Raw genomic sequence first — 25183 nt, forward strand, 5'->3', positions numbered from 1 at the left:
TAGATATTGCTTTTAATGGTATTTTATAGATGTTAGTTAACATTTATAATTAGGAGTTCAAGAAAAGATTACCCTCAATAACATGGGTGGGCCTCAATTATTTGAAGGCCTTAAGAGCAAATAAATGAGATCTAGGCTTCCCTGGTGGCTCAGAGGTTAAAGCGTCTGCCTGGAATGCAGGAGACCAGGGTTCGATCCCTGGGTCGGGAAGATCCCCTGGAGAAGGAAATGGCAACCAACGCCAGTACTCTTGCCTGGAAAATCCCATGGAGGGAGAAGCCTGGTACACTACAGTCCATGGGGTCGCAAACAGTCAGACACAACTGAGCGACTTCACTTTCACTTTCACCAGAGTAGAAGGACTATTACTCCTTCCTCAACAGGTTAACATAAAAATCCCTTCTATGGACTCTGGACGCAAGCCAGCAGCTCTGACTCTTTTGTGTTTCCTGCTGGCCTGGCCTACAGATTTCAGACTTGCCAGCTCCCACAATCACATGAGCCAATTCCTTTAAAGTAATCTCTTTCACCATATACGCATCCTCTTGGTTCTGTTTCTCTGGAGAACCCTGGCTAATACAATTGTGTTTCTAAACAGTTCTTTCTTTCACAGTATTTCTGAATGTTTTGCTTAATGAATACATCTATATTCTTATTTTTGTTATATTGAATAGGGGTAGGAATTTATATGGAGAAGGCAATGGCACCCCACTCAAGTACTCTTGCCTGAAAATCCCATGGACGGAGTAGCCTGGTGGGCTGCAGTCCATGGGGTCGCTAAGAGTCGGACACGACTGAGTGACTTCACTTTCACTTTTCACTTTCATGCACTGGAGAAGGAAATGGCAACCCACTCCAGTGTTCTTGCCTGGAGAATCCCAGGGACGGCGGAGCCTGGTGGGCTGCAGTCCATGGGGTCGCACAGAGTCGGACATGACTGAAGCGACTTAGCAGCAGCAGCAGCAGCAGGAGTTTATATACCACTTACTAATAGTAAATTCTGCTGGTGTGAAGAACAAGAGAGTATTGTGCAAGGAATCCAACAACACTGGCACCTCTCCTGGCAAGCAGGGAAATCCTATACCAGAAGTTTCCAGTATGAACCTCTATTTGAGTCCAGAGTATGCAGCCTACCTAAATATTATGTCCTAGAGATTTTCTTATGGAGAAGGAAATGGCAACCCACTCCAGTATTCTTGCCTGGAGAATCCCATGAACAGAGAAACCTGGTGGGCTACTGTTCATGGGGTCACAGAGAGTCGGACACGACTGAATGACTAAGCACACAGATTTTCTTAAGCCAATTCATAGGAACTGACAAATCCTAAGCAGTTTCCATGGGTTTCCCTGGTGGCTCAGTGGTAAAGAATCCACCTGCAATGCAGGAGACAGGTTCAATCCATTGGATCCCAGAGTTGGGAAAATTCCCTGGAGAAGGAAATGGCAGGAATCCAGGATTCTTGCTTGGGATATCCCATGGACAGAGGAGCCTGGTGGGCTGCAGTCCATGGGCTCTCAAAAGAGTGGGACACAAATTAAGCAACTAAACAATAACACAACAACCAACTTCTAATAAACTGAGAAGCTTGATCAAAAACCTGTTTTTCCAAACAAGATAGGCCATATTTGGGACAGAGAGGAGGGTTTTAAGAGTTAATGCAACTTAAAATAAGATGTTGGTTTGCCCAGTTTCCATTGCTTCATTCATCAAGAGAGTTTGTGTTGTGACTCTTGGAAGTCAGTTTTATTGCATGATGTAATGGGGAAAATAATGAAGATTACAAATTTTCTTTATGCTTATGTTGTTTTAAACTACTGCCAGTTTATGGATATTTAAGAAGTTGAAGCAAAGAAAGCAGATTTAGTTTCTTTTAATTCATCCAAGTGGTTAGGTCCTGGAAATTTTTGAAGTAATATGTTGAAGTGTTTTTAGAATTAAAAAGTCTTAAATCCCACTTGGTAGACCTCCAAAGGCCCTCAAAGGCTGCACACTTTCCCCTAATGTTATATAACAGAACTCTCTCTGTCCACTTTAAAAAGTGGACAGTTTTGTATTCAGATCCAAACTTGAAATGTGGATTGAGAAGATGGTACCTGAGACTGTTGTGCTTTAAATGCTGAATTTCTCCGAGCTCAAAGGAATAACAGATTTGAAATTCTGGTGATTGTTGAGTCATGATCTCTGTGACTTTATATGTGTGATTATAGAGCCCCTGCCCTAGGCTCATTTAGGTGGCTCATTCTCAAAGGAAACAGCTTGTGCTAAAAGAAAACTACATCTATGAATACATGATTTAGTGAACATTTAGAGTGAACTGAGAAAAGAAATCAACTGTGAAAGGAAAAAACCCATATGAATGGCTAATTGTTTGTATCAGCTCTGCTCCCCTGTTCCAGCCTCCTAGAGTAGGGACCTGCATTGAGACCAATTCTTTTGGGCTTGTGTGACTCTGAATTAAGAGCTGAGGGAGAAAGATCTAAAACACACAGCCAGGACTGAAGAAGAGTAGGGCGTTTTAAAAAAGAGGCACACAATCAGTTACTTTGTGTGAGAACAGTTGATGAGAGAGAAGTGTTTAAGATAGTTTGTTAACTACCTGCTTCCCAGTTTCAAGGCTATGATAATTTTTTGGATTTTGAAATTGGGTTTCAGGTATTCCTGTGTGTTTTGAATATAGAGTCGGACACGACTGAAGTGACTTAGCAGCAGCAGCAGCAGCAGCAGCAGCGGCAGTGCTCTAAGACTGGACCATATGAGTCACAGATTTATTAAAAAACATCAACATACTAATCTTGAGCTATATAAATTTCTGGACAAGTTCTGAGTAGTGTTTGTCACTGCCTAGCTATTTTATTAAATTGTAGAGAGAAAAGTATTCAACAGTAAAATAATCTCAATCAGATAGTTGAGAGATTAGAATGAAAACACCTTCATACCTCCTAGAATAGACTAGGGTGTGAATTTAAGTATCCTCTTTAAATTGACCGGTGAGTAGCTTCAGTTAGAACAGTATACTTTATACAAACACACACACACACAGTTTTATTGTACTGGTTTGGGAATTGCACATTTTTTTTACTGCTAAAAATTAGCATTTTGAATTGCAAATAGGCTACACTCACCATCAGTAATGCAAACTTAAAATATTCATAGAACTGGGCTGAGAACATGATCCCAGGCCTAGTAGGCAGTGAAATATCTGGTCAACATATAACTTAAACAATAAGTTCTTGAGTAATTTGCATTGTGCTTTTTCTAGAAACAGTGAAAGCTAGCTTTCAGTTAAAAGAAAAAAAGTAGAAATATCTTGTATTTTTCTGGCCTGTTTAATGTATTAAAGTGCTTTCAAAAAACGAATACCATGACGCCAATAAGAAACGTTAGAAAGATGTTTCTTTTTTTTTTCCCTAGAAAGTTAATATACATTTTTCACATGTGTATTTGCTCAAAGATTAAACTTTGCATGTGGAAGTCCTTGACTAGACGTGTCTGGGAAATAGAAAGCTTGGACTCTCAAGGTTTCATTCAGCTAATATCCCTGGAGACCCTCTTTTGTGCAGGAGACCCTCTTTTGTGTCCGGTTGGGACACAAAGGTCAGCAGGCGGCAGTCCCTGCTCTCAGGGAGCTACCCGCCGCTCAGGGAGGGGCGCAACTAGGACTTTGAAACAAACTGAAATGTCACCAGGAGGCTGCACAGCTGACGTGCCCCTAATTATCAAACCAATGAAGAGGTTCTGTCCATCAAAGCAACGTCTGCCTTTCGTCTGATCTGTGTAAACGCCCCCTACTCGCACCCCCCACCACCGCCCCCCAAGCCCGCGGACTAGAGAGCTGGGCCTCTACAGAGCAGGGTCTAAAACTCGCCCTCCCTGCCACGGGGTGTCAGGGCGCAGAGCGACAAGGACACGAGAGGGAGAAGCAGAGGCCCCAGCAGCAGAGGGGAAGTGGCCCACGCGACCCCCGAAGGGGCTGCAGCAGGTGGGTCGGGCTGGCGCTAGACCCTCAGTGCCGTTCTTTCCGCAAGGGAAAAGCCGATGGCGTTGTTGCCCTTGTCTTCGGACTGGAGGGTCTGCCGCGCGCGTGATACGACTGAGGGTGCTTCGCCGCCCGCACCGTGAGGCAGGGACCCCGGGGGCGTGGCCTAGGCGAGGCCCCGCCTCAGACTCCTCCCCCTAGGAGCGCGAGCCAGTCCTGAGCGGCGCCATCCCTTTCCCGGGTCATCGCCCCGCCCCTCTTCCGGCCCGCGAGCCCCCCGCGCGTCGCTTCTGGGCCGCGTTCGCTAGCTCTCGCGCGCTAGCCAGCCCGCCCTCTCCGCGCGCGCTTGGCAGCCCGACGACGCGGGAGCCTCACAAGCCTGACGAGGCTTGCTGCGCTCATTACCACCGAGCGCCGGTCCGCTAAGGCGGTACGTTCGGTTCCCGGCCCGGGGACTGTCGGGGTCGCCGAATCTGTGGCCCCACAGCGGAGGCGGCGGCGGTGAGGGGACTGGGCCAGGAGGAGGCGGACATGGCGGGGCTGAGGGCAGCGGGAGGAGGGTGGTCCGGGCGCTCTGGAGGCCACGTCGAAGGCTCGCGGGCGGGCAGTGCGTGGGGGGACCGCGAGGAGTGCGGGGTCGAACAGGCTTGCATCGGCTCCGGCCCGGCGCGAAGGAAGGGCTGGGGACTGAAGGGGGCGGTCCTCGAGGGTTTCCGCGAGACCCTCAGGGGCATCGCGACGGCGGAGACGCCGCCTAGAGGCTCCTGCCACGTTTCCACAGCGCGTTGCCTTCCGCTCGGGGTGGGCGACAGCCTTCCTCGCGCGGCCGTGGGTTTTTTGGAGCCGGAGACCCGGCTTGCTGTCTCGGGGATGGAGGGAGGTCGCGCCTGAGGGCAGTCGAGTTCTCGAACCCGGGCCTCCGAAGGCTGGAACCTGCTCGGGGGCGGCCGACCCTGCGGGACTGTTCGCGGGGGAGGAAGGGAACGGGGCTCTGGGCCCTGCCCCCTTAACTCGGGAAAAACCGCGATTGCAGAAGTTGGACGCGCTCGCGGGCGGTTCTTCCAGGAGTGGGTGGATACGTGGGGTGCCCCCTCACCTAGCGCTCCTCAAGAGCCCCGTGCCAGTGCCGGGCTTGATAAGCCCACCTCCCAGCGCCGCGGGAATCCTGCCTCTCGGGGTCCGGAGCCCGCTTTGTGGCGCCGCGGGGCTCGTCACCCACCCCCCGCCGCTGGGATTCCCTCAACCTTGGGAAAGTCTGTCCGGAAAAATACTTGTTTCCAGAAACGGGCGCCACTCGCCTCTCGTTACAAGGGAGAGAAAAGTACAAAGTTATAAACTCCTGGCAGGCAGGGCTGGGTTTTCCTTGGGGTTCTCGGCCCGCCGCCGGAGCCGAGGAGACTGTGGAACAAAGTAGAACTTGAGGAGCAGCCGCGGTGACTACGTCCCCGGATGACGTCACCGTGCGAGATTTAAAATGGGAGCTTTTCGCCCCGAGTGTGGGTGGAGGGTTTGCGGCCCCTTACTCGAGACAACTTCCCTTGCGTACCTCGGGTCTTCTGGGCCCTGCTGGGTTCTGCTTCCTGACTTTATAACTCTCCCCCCGGGGGTGTACCCTTTGGATCCTCCTGGAATACTGACCTGTGAGGGTGGGTTAAATTGTCAGCAATTCAGGCACTATTCCTTCAAAAGTGGAAAAAAAAAAAAAATTCCATATGACTCATCTTGTGTTACAACCCAAAGCCACCACTAAGTGGTTCTTTCCTTCCTTTCTTCCTTTTATTTTCTGATGTGAAACAGGGCCGAGCGGGCGGGGGTAGGGGGGAGGGGAGCGGGAAAGGAAAACAAAACCCTACACTCAGATATGTAGAGCAGAGTTGGCAAATTGAATGAAGAAAATGAGTTAGTTGGGGATGGAGTGTATTTCTTTAGCGTGATTCCTTATTTTTTTTGGTGGGGTGGAGGCTGATGTAGTTCCATCAGCAAGTTTCATCCCAAAGCATATATTAAATTTCAGTGGGTTTTCTTTTCTATCATAACGTGGTGGAGTATAAATATAGCTTTATACGTGGAAATGGCTGACGTTTTTTTTCAACAGGAGGCTGCACAGCAGTTGGAGAGGGCTGGGGTTATGTGCTGCTGGCCATAGAAGAAACTCATTCTAGGGTTCCAGGAGGGAGGTTTGCGTGTCTTCCCATCTAGGATCAGGGTAGCTATGGCTGCCAGCATACTTCTCAAATACCATACAGAATTTATTTCACACTGACATCCCTTGTTTGAGTTTGCACAAGGAGGAAAGGAATCATGAAGACAGACTTTAAGAGGAAGTTTGGTAAAAGAAAAAGGAAGCTAACAGAATCAGCTTTACTTTTTAAATCTGAAAGAACTATAGGTAGGTTAGTCAGTTTTTACACCAAACATAGCAGGGGCTGAATGTCTTTAATAATTGGTTCTGAAAAGGTGGTGTTGCTTAGTAAATGCAGCATCTGATAACTCCAAGTTACAGCAGCCAAATGAATGAGCTCATCGGGTAAAGACAGAATATACATTGAAACAATCCCAGTACAAGATATCCAGTACAAGGTTTTTGCTTTTATGGATTAATCAATGATAAATCAGATCTGACATTTATAAAGAATCCTTCTTGAGGCCGTTCCAAAATGCAGCTGAATCTCTAATTATTCCTTTTAGTTTGATTTTCCATGAATGACCCCAGATTTCCACTTTCTTAAATATGCTTTGATAGAGCTGGTTTTTTTGGTCATATTTACCTAAAGGTAAATATGTCTCTGGTCCTGAAAGAATGCTTATAGAAGCTCGATGGTGGATCTTTTTCTTCGTGTATGACAGGTTTGTTGAAATATAGTTCACACACTGTATAATCCGCACATTTAATATGTACAGTTCATTGGTATTAGTATATTCACTAAGTTGTACAGCCATCACCACAGTCAATTTTGGGACATTTTCATCATTTCAAAAGGCAATCTTACACTCACTGACATCACTCCTTCTCCCCCTTTCTCCTACCCCTAGGCCACTAACCTATTTCCTGTTTATATAGATTTGCTTATTCTGGACATTTCATATAATTAGTGTTATACAGTATTTGGTCTTTTGGCATCTTTCCCTTAGCATAATGTATTCAAGGTTCATACATGTTGTAGCACCTATCAGTTTGTCTTTTCTCTTGCTGAATAATATTCCACATTTTATTTATGCATATATCAGTTGCTCCACATTTAGTTTGTTTCTGCTTTTTGGTTATCATGAATAATGTTGCTGTGGACATTTGTGGACAAGCTTTTGTGTGAACATATGGCTTCATTTTTCTTGGGTATAGAGCTAGGAGTAGAATTGCTGGGTCATATGGTAGCCATATATATATGACCTTTTTAGGAACTGCTAAACTGTTTTCTATATTGGCTCTACAATACTGGATTTTAAAGTGGAATTTTTTTAATGTTTAAAGTACAAGTTATTTCTTAGAATTTTAAAGTTGAGTTATTGTACTTAAATATTTATGCATGTAATAAAAACTATATAGTGGTATCATTGTAGTGCTTCTCTTTGAGTGATATCTCTGATTTTTATTTTAGCTGACAGGAACAATTTGGTGTGCTCTCTTTAGTGAACTCCATACAAAGGTGATAAAATTCTTAAGCAGTATTTAATAATAAGGTCTTTATGGCATAAATTAGTGACTGTTCCTGCTCCAGATATCAGCCAATGAAACACGAGATAAAATTGGGAGGAGGAAAGGGGGCTGTAAAGGAGGTATGTTTCATAGAGCTTTATCTTCAAATTTTGATGTTTCAGTTTTTTGAGAAAAACTATTTTATCTTTGCAGGAGAAAATGAAGAACGAAATCGCTGCTGTAGTCTTCTTTTTCACAAGACTAGTTCGAAAACATGATAAATTGAAAAAAGAAGCAGTCGAGAGGTTTGCTGAGAAGTTGACCCTGATACTTCAAGAAAAATATAAAAATCACTGGTATCCAGAAAAACCATCAAAAGGACAAGCCTACAGGTAGGCTTGGACATTAGAATTGAACTGGACATTTGAATTGAACTGAGTGAAGAGGATGATCATCAGCTCCTCAAATAAGTGCCAGGCCAGAGGAGTGATGGTGTCCTGTCCATGTCTTTCACTGTTTAGCTGCATCATACCCAGCTCAGGGGTGGCTCAATTATTTTTTCCTTGTTCACTTTAAAATACAAGCATTTGTTGTTGGGACTCCTACTGCCAGGACTTGAGAGGCCAATCTGTAGACTCCTGGGAATTAGTCTTGTGGTCGTAGTGTGACTCCTGAGTGTTTTCCTTTGTGTGTCACAGGTAGTTGAGGATTTTCACAATTGTAGAGGACCCCTAAAACTATCACTTAGAAAAGGGCATGGAAAGAGTTAAGAGAAATGAGTTCTTTGTATCTAAAAGTAAATCACATGTGACATATTAAAAGTTTTCTGGCAAATGAGAAATAAGATTATTAGACACCTGATACGTTCTTGACACTGGAGAAGGAAATGGCAACCCACTCCAATACTCTTGCCTGGAGAATCCCATGGACGGAGAAGCCTGGTAGGCTACAGTCCATGGGGTTGCAAAGAGTAGGATACAACTGAGCGACTTCACTCACTCATGTTCTTGACACAGGAATGATTTCATTTGTAGTGTGCATAATTCGTTGTAGTAGAAGCCAGTGTAACCATTTTATAGATGAAGGTAACTTAACCTGTGATTCGCAAATGGTAAATACTAGCTCTGGAATTTAAATTCAGGTCTAACTCAGTCTAAATTCTTAGGAGCTTTCTGTTACACCACAGTCTGACCACTGCCTTGTCTCTGAGAGTGAAGGCAATTCTCACTCCCAGCTGTCTTTTGTACTCCAGTTTATAAGTTCCATATACAGTTTAAAGAAGAGCAGACTCCTGTAAAACATGTCCTGGCATGTTCTGTCTTTAGTATTTATGTGAGTATTTGGGAACCTAAGTTGAGAATGTTCTACTAAACTCAGCTGTCAAACTGTGTCCCATTTGTGGATGTGACCAAAAAAATAAAAGTGGAACAGTTGTGACTGTCATGAATACAAATTCTTTTATTTTTGCATATTGCTGCCCCTAAAGATTCCTCCACAAATCAGCGCTTGACAGTAAAAAGAATTTTCTTTCAGTCGCTGAGCTCTTGTCAAGTGTATGACTATTCACAGAGTGTGCAAAGGAGGTGAAAATATGACTTGTTTAGTTCTCATTTGTGAAAAGCAAGGTAAGCATGTGATCTGTTGAAAAGAATCAAGTAATTGATATATTTCTCTCTCATTTTTATCCAAAGAGGTTTCCTAGTATACTGGAAGATATGGTGAGTGAAAGTAGAAATGTGGATGTAATTCAAGTTATTGTTTTTTATCCTCTCACTGGATTCTCTTAATTTTTTCCTGCACATCTTCATTTCTGATAAAGTGAACAGCTTTTGTGAATTAGAGCTCTTGAGGCTTTTTACACTGATGTAATTGACATTGGATTAAGGCTTTTGGTAGTGCCAAGCCACTGTACTGTTACTGAAAAAGGAGACACTGTCAAGTAAATGCTTAAAGATCAGACAGTGTACAATTTCATTTCCATTAATTTCAAAAACTTGAGGAAAAAAGTTAGCCAAACAGGATTAAATTGGCATGTAATCAGAACTATCATTATTGAGTCATTTTGAAGCCATCTTTGAAGTAGAAAACTATTAGAGTTAATAGTGGGTTGTTTCTTTTATAAAAATGAGTAGACTATAGAATTAACCTAAGTTATTAGACTCTTCATAGAGTAGGTTGGAGGTGTTCTTTTTCTTCTAAAGTTTTTATAAATTAGTATGTTTCTCTGCAACATATACAAATAAGGGCAATTTGGCAACATTACGGAGATCTGTAAAAATATTCATAGTCTTTGAAAACTGAGTCTCCTAAAATCTATTCTAGAAGCATAATCAGAAATGCAGACAAATACGTATGAATATGGATATTTCTTGCACTTTATAATTGCAAAAAATTGGAAAGCACTACACTGTCAAGTAAATGATAGACTATTTTTATGCAACTTTTAAAATCTTGTTTTTGAAGAGTGGCTAATGGGTGAGTAGTCACAGTATCTAGAGTGAAAAAAAAACATCGTAGAAATATGTATGGTATGCAGATTTTGTTGAAGCAGAGTCTCTAAGCCTTTATATTTACATATATTTTTTTAAGCTTAGAGCCTGTATCTTCACTGTATGTTAAAAAACACATACATATATACATGTAAGATCTATCTCCTTACCCTTAACTGATTTTGATCCTGAGCACATGGGACTTTTCAATCAACCTACACAACATTAGAATCTATAACATAAGACCATCTCACAGAAAGGAACAAAGATTTTTTTACATGTTTTAAACTAGTTTTTAATTTTTACTCTGAATTTGCCAAATTGTTAATGGTGATGTTATGATAAATATAGGCCTAATTGGGTTGTTTAATAAGATGAACTTTGGCATCTGGTCTGGATCTGAACTCTCCATTCACCGCTTTCTTGCCAGGTAATGTTGGGCAAGTTACTCAAACTCTCTCTGCCTCCTTTCTTTCTTGCAATGGAGAAAACAGTATGTAACTCACAGGATCAGTGTGAAAATTAAAAGAGTTAATATAGACATACTTTGTTTTATTGTACTTTGCTTTATTTCATATCACAGATGTTGTGGTTTTTATAAATTGAAGGTTTGTGCAAGCATGCATTGAGCAAGTCTATCAGCGCCACATTTGCAATTGCATTTGCTCACTTTGTGTCTCTGTCACATATTGGTAATTCTTTACAGTATTTCATACTTTCTCGTTATTATATTTGTTTTGGTGATCTGTAATAAGGGATCTTTGATGTTACTATTACAGAGACTTGATGAAGGCTCAGGTAATGGTTAGCATTTTTTAGCATAAAGCTATGTATATTGTGTTTTAGATGTAATGCTGTTGCATTACTTAATAGACTACAGTGTAGTGTAAATATAACTTTTATATACACTGAGAAATCAAAAATTTGTGACTGGCTTTATCGTGATACTCGCTTTATTGCCCTGGTCTTTAACCAATCCACAATGTCCGAGGTATGGCCATACATACAAAGTATTTAGAAAACTCTTCATTGCATGGTAAACCTTCAAAAAGGGTTATTATTATTATTACTTAGAAATATATATTAGCTATTATCTAATGAGAACTTTTTCACTGTTTTAAATGAAAATGGAAATTGACTAAATAGAAACACATTATTCTCTTGATGTTACAGTATTATAGTTAGTAGTATTATCAATATTTGTCAATTAACTTATATTTTTTCTATATTTTAAAGCTTTGGGTCTGAAAAAGAAGTAAAATGATTTAATCTAAAGTCACCCTGTAAATCGTGGGCTTCTCTGGTGGCTCGGATGGTAAAGAATCTGCCTGCAATGCAGGATACCCAGGTTCAATCCCTGGGATGGGAAGACCCCCTGGAGAAGGGAATGGCTACCCACTCCAGTATTTTTGCCTGAAGAATCTCTTGAACAGAGGAACCTGGGGGCTACAGTCCATGGGGATCACAAAGAGTTGGACATGACTGAGAGATTTAACACTCTTAGTTTCACACTTTCACCCTATAAATCAGGATTAGTACAAAAACCTGGATTCTCTTGGTTCATTTCTTAGCTGTAGGCAGTAAATACTTTCATTGTAACTAAAAATTTCTCTATGCAAGCAGGATACTTACTTTAACAGGTATTTTTGCATTCATACTGAGAGCCATCTTTGAGCATTCTGTTAGGTAGCTGTGGTTGGTACTTCTTAGGTTAAAAGAAAAAATGGGACAGATGAGAATTCCCTGGTAGTCCAGTGGTTAGGACTCTGTGCTTTTACTGCTGTGGGCCCAGGTTTGGTCCCTGGTCAGGGAACTAAGATCCTATAAACTCTGTGCTAGAACAGTCTTTATTGGTTTAGAATTTTTTCACCTTTTTGCTAACTAAATAAGAAAACCCTCGAGTAACACAACTTAAATAAGCCAGTAACACTTTTGGATTATATTTTACTCTTAATACATGATATAAATGGTTCTGTGTCCTTGATTAATTTGGTATTTAGAGAACAGGCAAAGGATAAGGCAAAGGATACCCTTCTTAAGCAAAGTAGTGACAGAGCAAAACTTATGACAAAAATTTATAAATATTGTTTAAAACATTAGTTGAGGTCTTTTTGTTAGCTGGAGATTTTGTTATATAGGAATTTGGCTAATTTTTTGCATTCAAAGTTCTAAGTAATTTCATGCACTTACATACTCCTTGCTTATTGAAGTACATGTGAGGTTGAGTAGTTACTATCTGAAATGAGGTAGAGCCAGTCCTACTCATTTCCCTGTACTCATGCAGATGCCCTTTTCTTTCTACCAGGCTGGATAGCGATGCTGCTGCTACCTCTTTGCCTTTAGTTCAGATTTGTTATCTATTTAGGATAGGTATTCCTGAGTTCTTTACCAGGGTTTTATTTTTTTTTAAGTTCATGTTGGCAAATACTCGTAGATATAACTAGGTTTCTGATTTAAATTTTATTTAAAGCTATTAACATTACTCCACTTTTTTGTAGATGCATTCGTGTCAATAAGTTTCAGAGAGTTGATCCTGATGTCCTGAAAGCCTGTGAGAACAGCTGCATCTTGTACAGTGACCTGGGCTTGCCAAAGGAACTCACTCTATGGGTGGACCCATGTGAGGTGTGCTGTAGGTGAGTTTGGCAACTGAACTGATTACCATGTTGGAACTGATTTTTATGAAATTCTCTCAGGTACCGCCTGTACACGTATCTTAATGGCCAGGAGCTGGTTGTTTGGCTTTCTCAGAAGTGAATTTTGTAAACTATTCTTCTTGGAGGTGATAGTAAAAGACTGGTTACACTCCTGTTTTACAACTAAAGAAACTTAAGAAATAATAGAGCAGAGTTTTTTTTTGAAGAGATTTACCACATTTATTGTAGAATTTAGATACCTTGATTCCCTGTAGGTCAATTATTACCATCTCCCATTGATGGTGCCCTTGTCTTTCCCGTCTTCAAACTAGGAAAGTTGTTAATCCCAAATAATACTGGATAATTACTTTTGGTTGGTCTCTGTTGCTGTTTGTTTTCACTGTTGCCTCTCTCCTCGCTTTTTGGCTTTTAAGTGGCTGAGTGCAATTTTCATGGTTTTATTTTCATAATGGAAATTATTTCTTGTCTCCTAATGAGCAGAATTGTAAAAGGTAGGTGTGTTAGGTATGAAATTGAACTTCATTTACTCTAAAAGCATTCATTGTGGACCAGGCATTCTTAGTTGTGGAAATGAAAGTGACATTATTCTTTCAGGTAGTTTAATAAGGGAGAAGAAAGAATAAGCAGATAACAACAGAGTGAGATTTATGCTATAATAGAAATATGTACAAGATGCACTGGTTGGTGGCACAAAAGAGAAAGTTACTGCCTCACGGAAGACTGTAGTCACCCCTTGGTATATCAGTGAAGGATTAGTTCCAGGACACTCCTCACCACACACACGCACACACACGCACATGCACAGCCAGAACTAAGATCCTCGGATGCCCAAGTCCCTTATATAAAATAGTGCAGTATTTGCATATAACCTATGTATAACCTCCCATTTACTTTAAACCATCTCTAGATTACTTGTAATACCTAATATAATGTAAATGCTATGTAAATAGTTGCCTTAAATTGAAAAAGTTCAAGTTTTTCTTTTACAAACTTTGTGATATTTTTTCCCCCCAAATATTTTTGGTCTGTGGTTGGCTGAATGCGCAGATACAGAACCCATGGATACAGAGGACTGATTTTATTGAGTAGGTGGTACTTGAGCTGAGTGGGGAAGGAGTTGTAGTTGACTAGATGACAAAGTGGGTGTTTCCAGGCAGGAGGAACAGAATGAGCAGATGGAACTCCCTGCGAGTGATTTCCTACAGCTGTTTCTTTAGGGTTTTCTCTTTGGTTTAGAGGCACAGTTCACCCATTGATTGTAGTAGAGGTGCTTTTGATGTAACCCTAATATGTTCTAAAGGTGGTCATAGGCTGTGACTTGATCTTCATCAATGAAAGTGGTGATGAGGACATGCTGGATAAATACATGGTTGTTCTGCAACAATTTTCTGGACCACCCTGGAGCTGCTTGATATAAACTGGTGTCTTACGTAAGCTTATTGCTTTGGGAAGCTGGGGGCACGTAGATTCTCTAGTACTTGTTTCTCATAAAAAGGAATAGCAGTGATTTTTGTACTTAGAAGGTCAGACAGTTTTTAGAGTCTGGGACTAAGGAAGGACTTACCTCCGGCCAGGGTCAGACTTTGTTTTGTAGACTTGGTCCACTGAATGCCTGCAGAAGACTTTTCAGTATACAAGAAATAGCTATCACAAAGTTGACTATATTGAAATGCTTACTTTTAAAGGCCTACACTTTGATCCTGATTTACTCTTACTTCATGCACAGTTCTTTAAGTTAGTTGTGTAGTTTTTTAAGCCCATAAAGACTTACATGACATTTGAAGGAGGATTGTTTAAAATACAGTTGACTTTCCATATCTGACGATTCCATATCCATGCATTCAACCAACTTTAGTTCAAAAATATTTGAGGGCAAAAAATTAGATAAGTTCTAAAAAGCAAAACTTGAATTTGCCATGCTATGCAACTATTTACATAATATTCAAAGTATTTGTATAATATTTACATTGTATTAGATATGATAAGCAGAGAAGGCAATGGCACCCCACTCCAGTACTCTTGCCTGGAAAATCCCATGGATGGAGGAGCCTGGTGGGCTGCAGTCCATGGGGTCGCTAACAGTCGGACATGACTGAGCGACTTCACTTTCACTTTTCACTTTCATGCATTGGAGAAGGAAATGGCAACCCACTCCAGTATTCTGGCCTGGAGAATCCCAGGGATGGGGGAGCCTGGTGGGCTGCCATCTATGGGATCGCACAGAGTCAGACACGACTGAAGCGACTTAGCAGCAGCAGCAGATATGATAAGTAATCTAGAGATAATTTAAAGTGTATGGGAGCCTGTGGGCAGGTTGTATGCAAATACCTTGCCATTTTATTTAAGGTACAATACTTGGGCAGCCATAGATTTTGGCATTGGGAGAGGAAGGGGAGGGGATGGTCCTGCAATCAGTCCCCCAGGATACTGTTGTCATAAATCTACAAAAAAAAGTAATAGTCTAACATAGAAGTGGGAACAAAAAAGCAAGAGTTGAACCAAATATATTATCACACTGTCAAATAAGAAATATTTAATACAACAGTCTTAAATCATTAGGGGAAAGTTTCTGTATCCAAGGGTGTTTAAGAAGTTGGCGAATTACATGAACATTTTGGACATATTGATTTGAAATGCCTAAACCATATCTTGACACCTGAAGATGAGAGCTTTAGTTACATGGACATTCTGTTTTACTTAAGTGAATACTTCATTATTTGATAATACCAGATAATGAAAATTACTGAGCTTTCTCATCTTGCTAGTATAAGAAAATCCTTGCATTGCCTTCTGTATGATCAAAATTTTGCCTCAAATTGACTATGATGTGAGTTTCTTCACAGTTACTAGAAATTATCTTCAGAATGTTAATTAAATGATGATAGAAATCCCAGGGGAAACAAAGTGTTAGTAATTGGGTAGAGATGATTGCTATAAATTAATAAAGGAAATTGAGATATTTATTAGTGCTTTTGAATCCAAACTGGGAATATTCTGAAAACTAAAACTGATATAGCAGTTACATAGTTGAATAAATAATCTGAGTCATTAAAAATAATAAATCATTGTATACTAAAGACTATGGTTTTAAAAAAACATTTGAAATCTACTTAGAACGTTTTTCATAGAATTATTCCATCAGGATAGATATTGGAAGAATGCAAAAGCGTTGTATAGTTAGAAAGGTTATCACTTCATGAAATACTTCAGATTATACTAAATAGAAAACAGATCTTTCCTATAAGGAGAAATCCTGCAAATAGCTGGCATGTTATTATCTACTCAGTAGTCTACACTTCTTGTTTGTAATTTCTGTAATCCTTTCTTTTCCTGGAAGATAAAGAGCATTAGATACTATTGATATTTTTCAAATTAACTCAGTTGGTCTTAATGTTTCAGCAGTGTGTTTAAATTTTAAATTGTAAAGTTTAAAACTTGTCCCTTACTAATTCTGAGGAATTAATTGTATGTTCTAATATTACGGTAATACAGTAAGCTGCTTCACTTACCCTGAAGAGAGCCCTCATGCCAAAATACTACCAAGGGAAAAAGGCAAAACCTAACTGAGCTCAAGTACCAAAGAAATCTGAGTTAATAAAGCTGATCCTTCAGTCATTTAGATGTCTGCCCTTGGTTTAGGTTTCTGTTTCTACTGAGGTAGGGTTTTTTCTCAGATTTCTTGCCTTTCTGTTTTGCCTGAGTTGAAATTGTAGTTCATGAATTCTGTGTTGTAAAGAACTCACCCAGTTGTTCAGGCATTTTCTAAGAAGACTCACCAGTTGAAGAACAACCACTATCCAACTACTTCCAGCTTCCTCATCCTGCAGATAAGAAACTAAGGCCTGGAGAGACTGAATAACTTGAACCTGGGTACAGCTAGTATATGGCAGAGCAGAACCAAAAATATGTCTTGTGCTCTTTCCACCATCCTATAGCGGTTTATGAGATAGACTGAAAAAGAATAGAAAAAGGAATTATATACTGTATTTAGATTGTGTTTATGGCCCCATTCAGCCCATGAGAATAGAAGATAGCACAGCGGAAAGGAATAGAACTCACCTATGAGACTACTTGATTGCCATTTAAACTTTCATAGACTTTGTTGTAATTAGGCCTTTTACTTAACTGTAAATATCCTGATTCATAAATAATTTGAGATGAGTTATCTTGAAATGAAATTAATTGACATCATAGTTAACCTTATTTTTCTATTGAAGTCATTCTTATATTTTGTAAGCTTAGAATCATTTGTTTAACTTTAATTACATGCCGTGTAAGATTGCTTAACAGTTCATTTCCTTTGTCCTAACACTTCCTAGAAATTGTTTCATAGTGTTTATGATGTCTAATTTATTAGATTTGTGGGTTTCTTCTCTGTCCTCTCAATGAAAACTCCTAGTTTTACTATGTGTTATGCTATTTTCCCCTGATCGCAGAATTTTTTTTTTCTAGTAACCAATAGCCAAAGTTAGATATCCTGACAGTTTTTCTTAGATCAAGGCTTTAAGAATGTTTTGGAAGAATAAAAAACACTGCTTAATTTAAAGGAAATGAACATTTATCATAGGAATCTCTGTGAAATCAGCAGTGTAATTCAAGAAAAATCCTTTTATTTTCCTCAACAGTAGCTATATTTTCTTTTTCTCTTTAACCTCAACAGTTGCCTCAGTTCTCATTTTTGTCAGTGTAGATACAGGAAACACAGGCCCCTTTTTTAATTTAACTGCAATAAAAGTAAATCCCATGAGAAATATCTAGTTGATTTTTGACTTGAATTACTATGATCTTAATATAGAGGTCAATTAAAAATTCATTAGAAAGTTTTACTGTATTAATGTAAATGGCCAATACATTAATGTATGGCCAATTTCAGTGGTGCATACAAAAATGTAATCCATGAATTTCTCTTGGGGCAGTAGAAAAGAAAATCGGAAAAAAGAATGAATGAGGTCACTTTTTTGGTACGTTAATAGACTGGAAAAGTGTGGCCTGCCTGTTGGCATGGAGCTGGGTTAACATACTATATATGTAGAATCAAGTTCTGGGAGGGTTCCTTCATGGCCCAGGACTGGTGGCATGTCCAGACCTGTTCAGTTGTTTTTATGGACATTGTTGCTTTGTTGATATAACTTCAGGGTTTCTAAGTTTTTGGATTTTTTTATTCTTAGGTATGGAGAGAAAAATAATGCATTCATTGTTGCCAGCTTTGAAAATGAGGATGAGAACAAGGATGAGATTTCCAAGAAAGTTACCAGGGCCCTTGATAAGGTTACCTCTGATTATCATTCAGGATCCTCTTCTTCAGATGAAGAAACATGTAAGGAAGTGGAAGTGAAACCGAATTCTGTGGCTGCGACCCCCAGCCCTGTGTACCAGGTAACCATGAAGTGGCTCTATACTGAAGGTCCTAAGCAGGGCTTGCAAGGTCATGCTGGGTAGTCTTCATATTGCCCAGGGTTTCTGAGTTGAGATTTTAGATCACAGTTCTTGCCTTTCCACATTAAGGGGAAGTAGAATAGGCATCTTAAGTCATTTATCAAAGGTCTGCTTTACTATTCAATAAGTAGGATAAATATATTTCAAAAAGAATAGGAAGAATCATGGAAATAAAACATTCCTGATGTTTTAAAATCCTTAGTGCTTTGAGAAACAGCCACTTTTTTTGTAGCCTATAACACTTCCAATTTGTAACTTCAGGTTTAACTTTCATGTTCCTCCCTCTCTGTGGTTAAAGAGAAACCTCAATAAATTTTTCTTTAATTTTTCTTTCAAGCCCAAACAGTATCTTTCTTTGCCTTAACATGTAAAGAATTATATAGCAAGCATGAGAGCTTCCCTGCTGGTTCAGTTGGTAAAGAATCTGCCTGCAATTCAGGAGACCCAGATTCGATCCCTGGGTTGGGAATATCCCCTGGAAAATGGAATGGCGACCCACTCCAGTATTCTTGCCTAGAGAATTATATGGACAGAGGAGCCTGGCAGGGTGTGGTCTGTGTGGTCACAAAGAGTGGGACACAACTGAGCAACTAACACACAGCAGTCATGTGTGTACTTTGTTCACTTATTTATTATACCCCACATACAGTTAATGTATTATAGTTTGAAAAATTCTTAACAACAGTACTTTTCAACAGGAAATATTTTCAAGTAAAAAAAGAAAAATCTTTTGAGTTGAGCCTTCTTTTGTACGTGTACTTTTTCTGATTTTGAGTCTATTTTTAAATATACCTATTTTTATTAAGTTGGCCTTAATTAGATATAATTAAACATAACAGGTTTCTGGTAGGGTTTGATTTGGCCTAAAATGAGAATTTAGTCTTTAATGAGTAAGAAATCAAGAGTATCACGAGTATTAGAGACTGAACCTTTAAAAAAAATTAACTTGAAACAGTATGTGCGTCCATGCTGAGTCACTTCAGTGTGTCCAACTCTGCAACTCTATGAACAGTAGCCCACCAGGCTCCTCTGTCCATGGGATTCTCCAGGCAAGAATATTGGAGAGGTTGCCATGCCCTTTTTCAGGGACTCTTCCCAATCCAGGGATTGTACCTACATCTCTTAACGTCTCCTACACTGGCAGACAGATTCTTTACCAGTAGCGTCACCTGGAAAGCCAGAGTACAACAGTGACACGTCCTCCTCTTCCCCAACCACCAGTCTTGTGCCCTTGCATGAAGTTGTTCATTACCAGTTATTTTTGTATCCTTTCCAAGCGAGTCCCTATATAGATAAGTAAACATAATATTTGTATTTCGGGGATCATTTTAAGACCACTGACATAAATTTTTTGGACTTTTTTCCCCTCTGTGTGATGCATTATGTACTACAAATTACCATTGTTTTTTTTAACTTTTATTTATTTATTTATTTAACTTTACAATACTGTATTGGTTTTGCCATACATTGACATGAATCTGCCACGGGTGTACATGAGTTCCCAATCCTGAACCCCCCTCCCACCACCCTCCCCATATCATCCCTCTGGGTCATCCCAGTGCACCAGCCCCAAGCATCCTGTATCGTGTATCGAACCTAGACTGGCGATTCGTTTCTTACAGGATAGTATACATGTTTCAGTGCCATTCTCCCAAATCATCCCACCCTCTCCCTCTCCCACAGAATCCAAAAGTCTGTTCTATACATCTGTGTCTCTTTTGCTGTCTCGAATACAGGGTTATCATTACCATCTTTCTAAATTCCATATATATGTGTTAGTATACTGTATTGGTATTTTTCTTTCTGGCTGGCTTCACTCTGTATAATTGGCTCCAGTTCCATCCACCTCATTTGAACTGATTCAAATGTATTCTTTTTAATGGCTGAGGAATACTCCATTGTGTATATGTACCACAGCTTTCTTATCCATTCATCTGCTGATGGCCATCTAGGTTGCTTCCATGTCCTGGCTACAAATTACCATTGTTAAATTACCTGCAATTCATTGAGATGTGTGGTAATTTTATCTCAGAATTTTATTTGTTGTTACTCAGTAAAGCAAGAATATGAATCCCAAATTGAACTTATTGCTACTAATTTTTACAAGTAAATTGACAAGTTAATTTTTAGATTTTCTTTTAAAATTAAATTGTACTTGTTTTCCCCCTTGTTGAAAGACTACTGGGATAAAATTCTAACAGAAAAGCATAGAAATGGAAGTATCTTTTATGTGCTTTTAAAATATAACAGTTCTTTTTGACATTACATTCACTTATAAAATATTTCATAATGAAGAAGCATAGTTCAGCTCTTAACAGTCATTGTGTAGAAAGTTGGAGCAGATGGTCCACTTTAAGATCTTTTTTACCTATTTTTTTTCATCTTGAATCTGGCTTTACCAAGAAGAACCTTAAAAAAAGAGGTTATCAAAATATACACAAAATAATTTCTAGCTTGGGGGTTTTTGTTCTCTGATAGGGGTCTGTGTTTTCTGAAAGGAACCTCCAAAGATAATTCTCCACTAAGAATGAAGATTATATAATTTCTCCCCAAATTGGTCTACAGATTCACCTTGCTATCAAAATCCCAAAAGGCTTTTTTCTAGATAAAATTCAAAGAAAGGAGAATCAAGTCAGAGATCTCACATTAATATCAAGTCGTTATGTTTATCAAGACAGTGTGTTAATAGTTTGTTGTTTAGTCACCAAGTCATGTCTGACTCTTTTGTGACCCCATGGACTGTAGTCCACCAGGCTCCACTGTCCATGGGATTTCCCAGGCAAGAATAGTGGAGTGGGTTATGATTTCCTTCTCCAGGGCATCTTCCCTACCCAAGAATCAACCCGTCTTTCCTACACTGGCAGGCGAATTCTTTACCACTGAACCACTAGGGAATCCCTGTGATAATGGTTTAAAAATACACAAATATATTATTGGAACAGACAGTAGACTCCTTATGTACAAAAATTTTTTTAATAAGTGCCAAAGGAATTCAGTGGGGAAAAATATCTATAAGAACTGGTACTGAAACGATTGGATAATCCGTTTGTTTTTTAAAAAGTGACCCTAACTGCTACCTTATACCATACATTAAAAAAAAAACAAACTAATTTTAAATGGGTCACAGGCCTAAACATAAATGCTAAATCTCTGACACTTGGAAGAAAACATAGGGAGATACCTTTATTATTTAGGATAGGCAAAGATTTCTTCCAAAAATGTTAATAAATTTGACCTCATCAAAATTAAAACTTTTTGCCCATCAAAAGAAGCCGTAAAGAAAATGAACGGGCAGAAGTATAGGCTGGAACAAAATATTCTCAATACATATATTTGTCAAAGGACTTGTTTTCAGAATATACTTTAAAAATCAGTCCTATAAATCAACAATAAAAGACAAATGATCCAAATAACAACAGTGGGTATAAGATGTGAAAAAACATTTGTACAAAAGAAGTTATATAAATGGCCAGTAAGCAAATGAAAAAGGTGCTCAGTCTTATTTGTTATCAGGTAATTGTAAATTTGAGCCACAGTGAAACACTACTTTCAGAATGGCTAAAATTAAAACATCTGACAGTACCAAGTGCTGACAAGGATGTGAAGAAGCTGGATTCATAAACTCTTGATTGAAGTGTAAAAAATGGTACAACCACTTTGAAAACTGCTTGGCACTTAAATATGCATCTGCCGTATAACCCAACAGTTCCATTCCTAAGTATTTAACAAGAGAAATGAACCATATCTACAAAGCCTCTTACTAGAATGTTTATAACAGCTTTTTTTATAGAACAGTAAAAAAAACAAATATCCATTAACAAGTGAATGGGGGAAGATAGTCATATATTCATTCATACAGTAGGATAACAGCAATAAAACATTTCATAATAGACACAGTACGGAAGGACCTAAAAAACATTCTGTTGAGCAAAAGAATTTTGCCAGGGAATTCTTTGGTGGTCCAGTGGTTAAGGACTATTGTTTTCACTGCCAAGGGCACAAGTTTGATTCCTGGTTGGGAAACTAAGATCCCAAAAGTCATGTGTTACAGCCCCCAAAAAAGAATATTGCTAGACACAAAAGAATATATACCTTCCATTTATATGATGTTCACAAACAGGGAAAACTCAGTCTGTGATAGAAGTTTGAACAGTGGTTGCTTGTGGGAATCATTATTCCAGAATTGTGTCTACTTTCTGAGTTTTAAAAGCTTACCAGGACCCCAATGTAGAAAGGAACGAAAACATTCCACTTCGCTGTTGGTTTAGGTATAGTATAGGTCAATTATTAGTTGGAACTCTTAGTAAATTTTTTCATTTCCCCATTATTGTAGGTAATCAAGAATTAACTGTGCATGCTAAGGTTATTCACTGCAGCATTGTTTTGTTTGTTTTTGTGCATCGTTTTTTTTTAAAAGACTGAAAGCAGCCGAAATGTCCTATCAACAAGATACCACTTAATTTAGTTATGGCATAGTCGTTGCATTACTGTCTAGCTGTAGATTTATGAAAAAAGTCATTATATATTGATATGAATGTCTCTGATATGTATTTATTGAGTGTGGAAGCAGTATGCAGAATTGTGGATATTTAATGTGTATATAGATGTACACACAAGTATATTCATAGAATATCTCTAAAGATAATCAAAAAATTGATCAGTGTTTGCTACCTCTGAGAGGGTAGCTGGTAATCAGATAAAGAGAGACTTTTTTTCCCACTATATACAACTTCGTGCCTTTTGAATTTTCTATCCTAAATGTAGTGCTGATATACAGAATATAAATTTTTTAATCCCTATGCTAAGAGCAGATTAGAAATCAGAGAACTCTGAAACTCATAGTCACAGGGCACAGTATTCTGAGCATAGAGGTCCAAAACTGCTGAAAACATTTTGCATAATGTGAACTTGATGTCCCACTTGACTTACAGGATAATCTAAGACTGTTGTTCCAAAATGCTAAACTGGGCTACATTAGAATCACCTGCAGAGTGTCATCAAAATACCTGGCCTCTCTTCCTAAAATTTTGTTAAGATTGTTCAGTAGAACAGGACTGGGGCATGATATTTTTGTGTTTAAAAGCTTCATAGGTGACTCTTTAGCCAGCTTTGGACACCAGCGGTCTTAAACATGATATGTCCTTATAGGCCTCTACTCATTCTGTGTTTTCACCTTTTCTGCTTGATATAGCCAGAGAATACCTGGTTTTTGAGGGGTGTGTTTGAGTTTATTAATTTTCGTTCATTTGAAAAACACTGATCACTTACTATATTTGAAGTTTTTAACATATTTAGACTTGACTGTAGAGAATGTCCCCTAGAGCTACTCTTTGGGTTGTGGGTGAGTGAGTTTGTTTTTATTAATTTACCATTTTCTTTTCCCTACAGATTTCGGAATTGATATTCCCACCTCTTCCAATGTGGCACCCGTTGCCCAGAAAAAAGCCAATAATGTATCGAGGGAATGGCAATCAAAGTCACTACCCTCCTCCCATTCCATTTGGTTATCCAAATCAGGGACGGAAGAATAAACCATATCGCCCAATTCCAGTAACATGGGTACCTCCTCCTGGAATGCATTGTGACCGCAATCACTGGATTAATCCTCACATGTTAGCACCTCACTAGCTGCTTTTGTCTGTTGGTGTCATGTTGAGAGAAGGTAGAATAAGCCTGACTACGCATTAAAAGTTCATACTTAAAGTAGTAAAGTTAGATGGGCTAAACCATCAAACTTATTTTTATAGAGAAGTTATTAAGAATAATCTTTTCTTAAAAATATATATGCACTTTAGATATATTGATATAGTTTGAGAAACTTTATAAAAGTTAGTCAAGTGCCTGAGTTTTTAATATTAAACTTGAGTATTTATATATTGTGCATCAGCTCTGTTGCTTATGAGGATACTGTAGGAGTGGATGATCTGTTCTAGCACCTTTGAGCATTTATGGAAAGTATGTAAGTTATTTATACACATGGAAATCTATTTTATGTTGTTTAGAAGAATTGCATAAAATCATGTAGTTGCAAATAAAAAGTAGTTTGAGGCATGCCAATGTGTGCTTCTGTTCTGTGTACAAGCAGAGAAGAGTGAAAGGGATATCTCACTGCAGTGTGTTTAATTAAATATTTAGCAAAGAAAAAGCAATGTAGCAATTTCTATTTTTCTTTAAAAAATTAATTTTTTATTAACCATAACTTTCCAAAGGCTATAGTAGCAAGTGATTCATACAAAAAGTCTAAAATATGTTAGTAGCTAATTGAAAATATAAATATAGTGAAACATCTTTCAGTCATCAGAGTCACTATATATAGGATTTTCTTAGCCTAGAATTTGGCCTGTACAAATGTTGATAAGACATCTGGCTTATAGGCCTAGTGCCATTGCATAAAGCAGAAATGTTCTTGTAGATGCTCTAAACTCTGCCTTGTGCTTTTTTTCTTCAGCATGTTTAAGTCTTTATTAGTGGTCTAAAATAAAGTCAAATAGTACAGTACTTCAGATTCTTCAGTGGTCCTTCAAATTTATACCGCTGTAGTGTCATCAGTCTTGTAAGTGTACTTGAACTACAAAAACAAAAAGATAAAAAAAATTCGGATTAAAAAAAAAATTGGATTTTTTTCCCCAGAGGTATATTTTAAAAAACTAAGATCATTACACTTTCTCATTATCCACATCTTTAAATTTCTAGTCCTAAATTATTTAATCAGAAAAATCACCACTTGCTAATAAACACTGGATGTCCTTGGCTGTTCCAGATATTCCTGTTGCCTGGTGATAAATTTTATTGAGTATAGACTACCAGAAAAGTGCACAAATCATAAAGATACATAGCTCTCAGGGTATGTGGAATTCAAAATGTCTGCAATCTCAACAGAAAATTTAAACCTCAGAGACTTCTGGTTTCAGTGTTCCTGTGCTCTTCAGTAGTGCTAGTTAACTGTGGAGATGTGTCCAACTTTGGCAACACCGGGGACTGTAGCCCACC

General features: G+C 39.0%; 3 protein-coding genes across 6 annotated transcripts in view; 1 reads left to right on the forward strand and 2 right to left on the reverse strand.

Annotated features, from left to right (window-relative positions):
- The first annotated feature begins 4292 nt into the window (after nucleotides 1-4292).
- On the forward strand, nucleotides 4293-24244 carry BTG3 (BTG anti-proliferation factor 3). Of its 2 annotated transcripts, none has more exons than XM_027964811.2 (5): nucleotides 4293-4478; nucleotides 7825-8003; nucleotides 12599-12736; nucleotides 17926-18133; nucleotides 23582-24244. In XM_027964811.2, exons 2-5 carry the CDS (start codon nucleotides 7831-7833, stop codon nucleotides 23819-23821), a joined length of 759 nt encoding a protein of 252 aa, XP_027820612.1. In that variant the 5' UTR covers nucleotides 4293-4478; nucleotides 7825-7830; the 3' UTR covers nucleotides 23822-24244.
- Nucleotides 4400-6979, reverse strand: LOC132657589 (basic salivary proline-rich protein 2-like). Its single transcript, XM_060397101.1, has 4 exons — nucleotides 6968-6979; nucleotides 5501-5615; nucleotides 5123-5375; nucleotides 4400-4982 (listed from the first exon to the last, which is right to left on the reverse strand). The coding sequence occupies exons 1-4, from the start codon at nucleotides 6977-6979 to the stop codon at nucleotides 4400-4402; spliced, it is 963 nt and encodes a 320-aa protein (XP_060253084.1).
- Nucleotides 19597-25183, reverse strand: part of CXADR (CXADR Ig-like cell adhesion molecule) — a 69445-nt gene continuing 63858 nt past the window's right edge. For all 3 annotated transcript variants that reach the window (XM_012187131.5, XM_004002819.6, XM_042230085.2), the window contains one exon: nucleotides 19597-24761. In XM_012187131.5, coding sequence (XP_012042521.2) covers nucleotides 24677-24761 — 85 coding nt within the window. In that variant the 3' untranslated portion in view covers nucleotides 19597-24676. The remainder of the gene's footprint in view (nucleotides 24762-25183) is intronic.

Source organism: Ovis aries, chromosome 1 (assembly GCF_016772045.2).
Source record: "Ovis aries strain OAR_USU_Benz2616 breed Rambouillet chromosome 1, ARS-UI_Ramb_v3.0, whole genome shotgun sequence".
Classification (NCBI taxonomy): domain Eukaryota; kingdom Metazoa; phylum Chordata; class Mammalia; order Artiodactyla; family Bovidae; genus Ovis; species Ovis aries.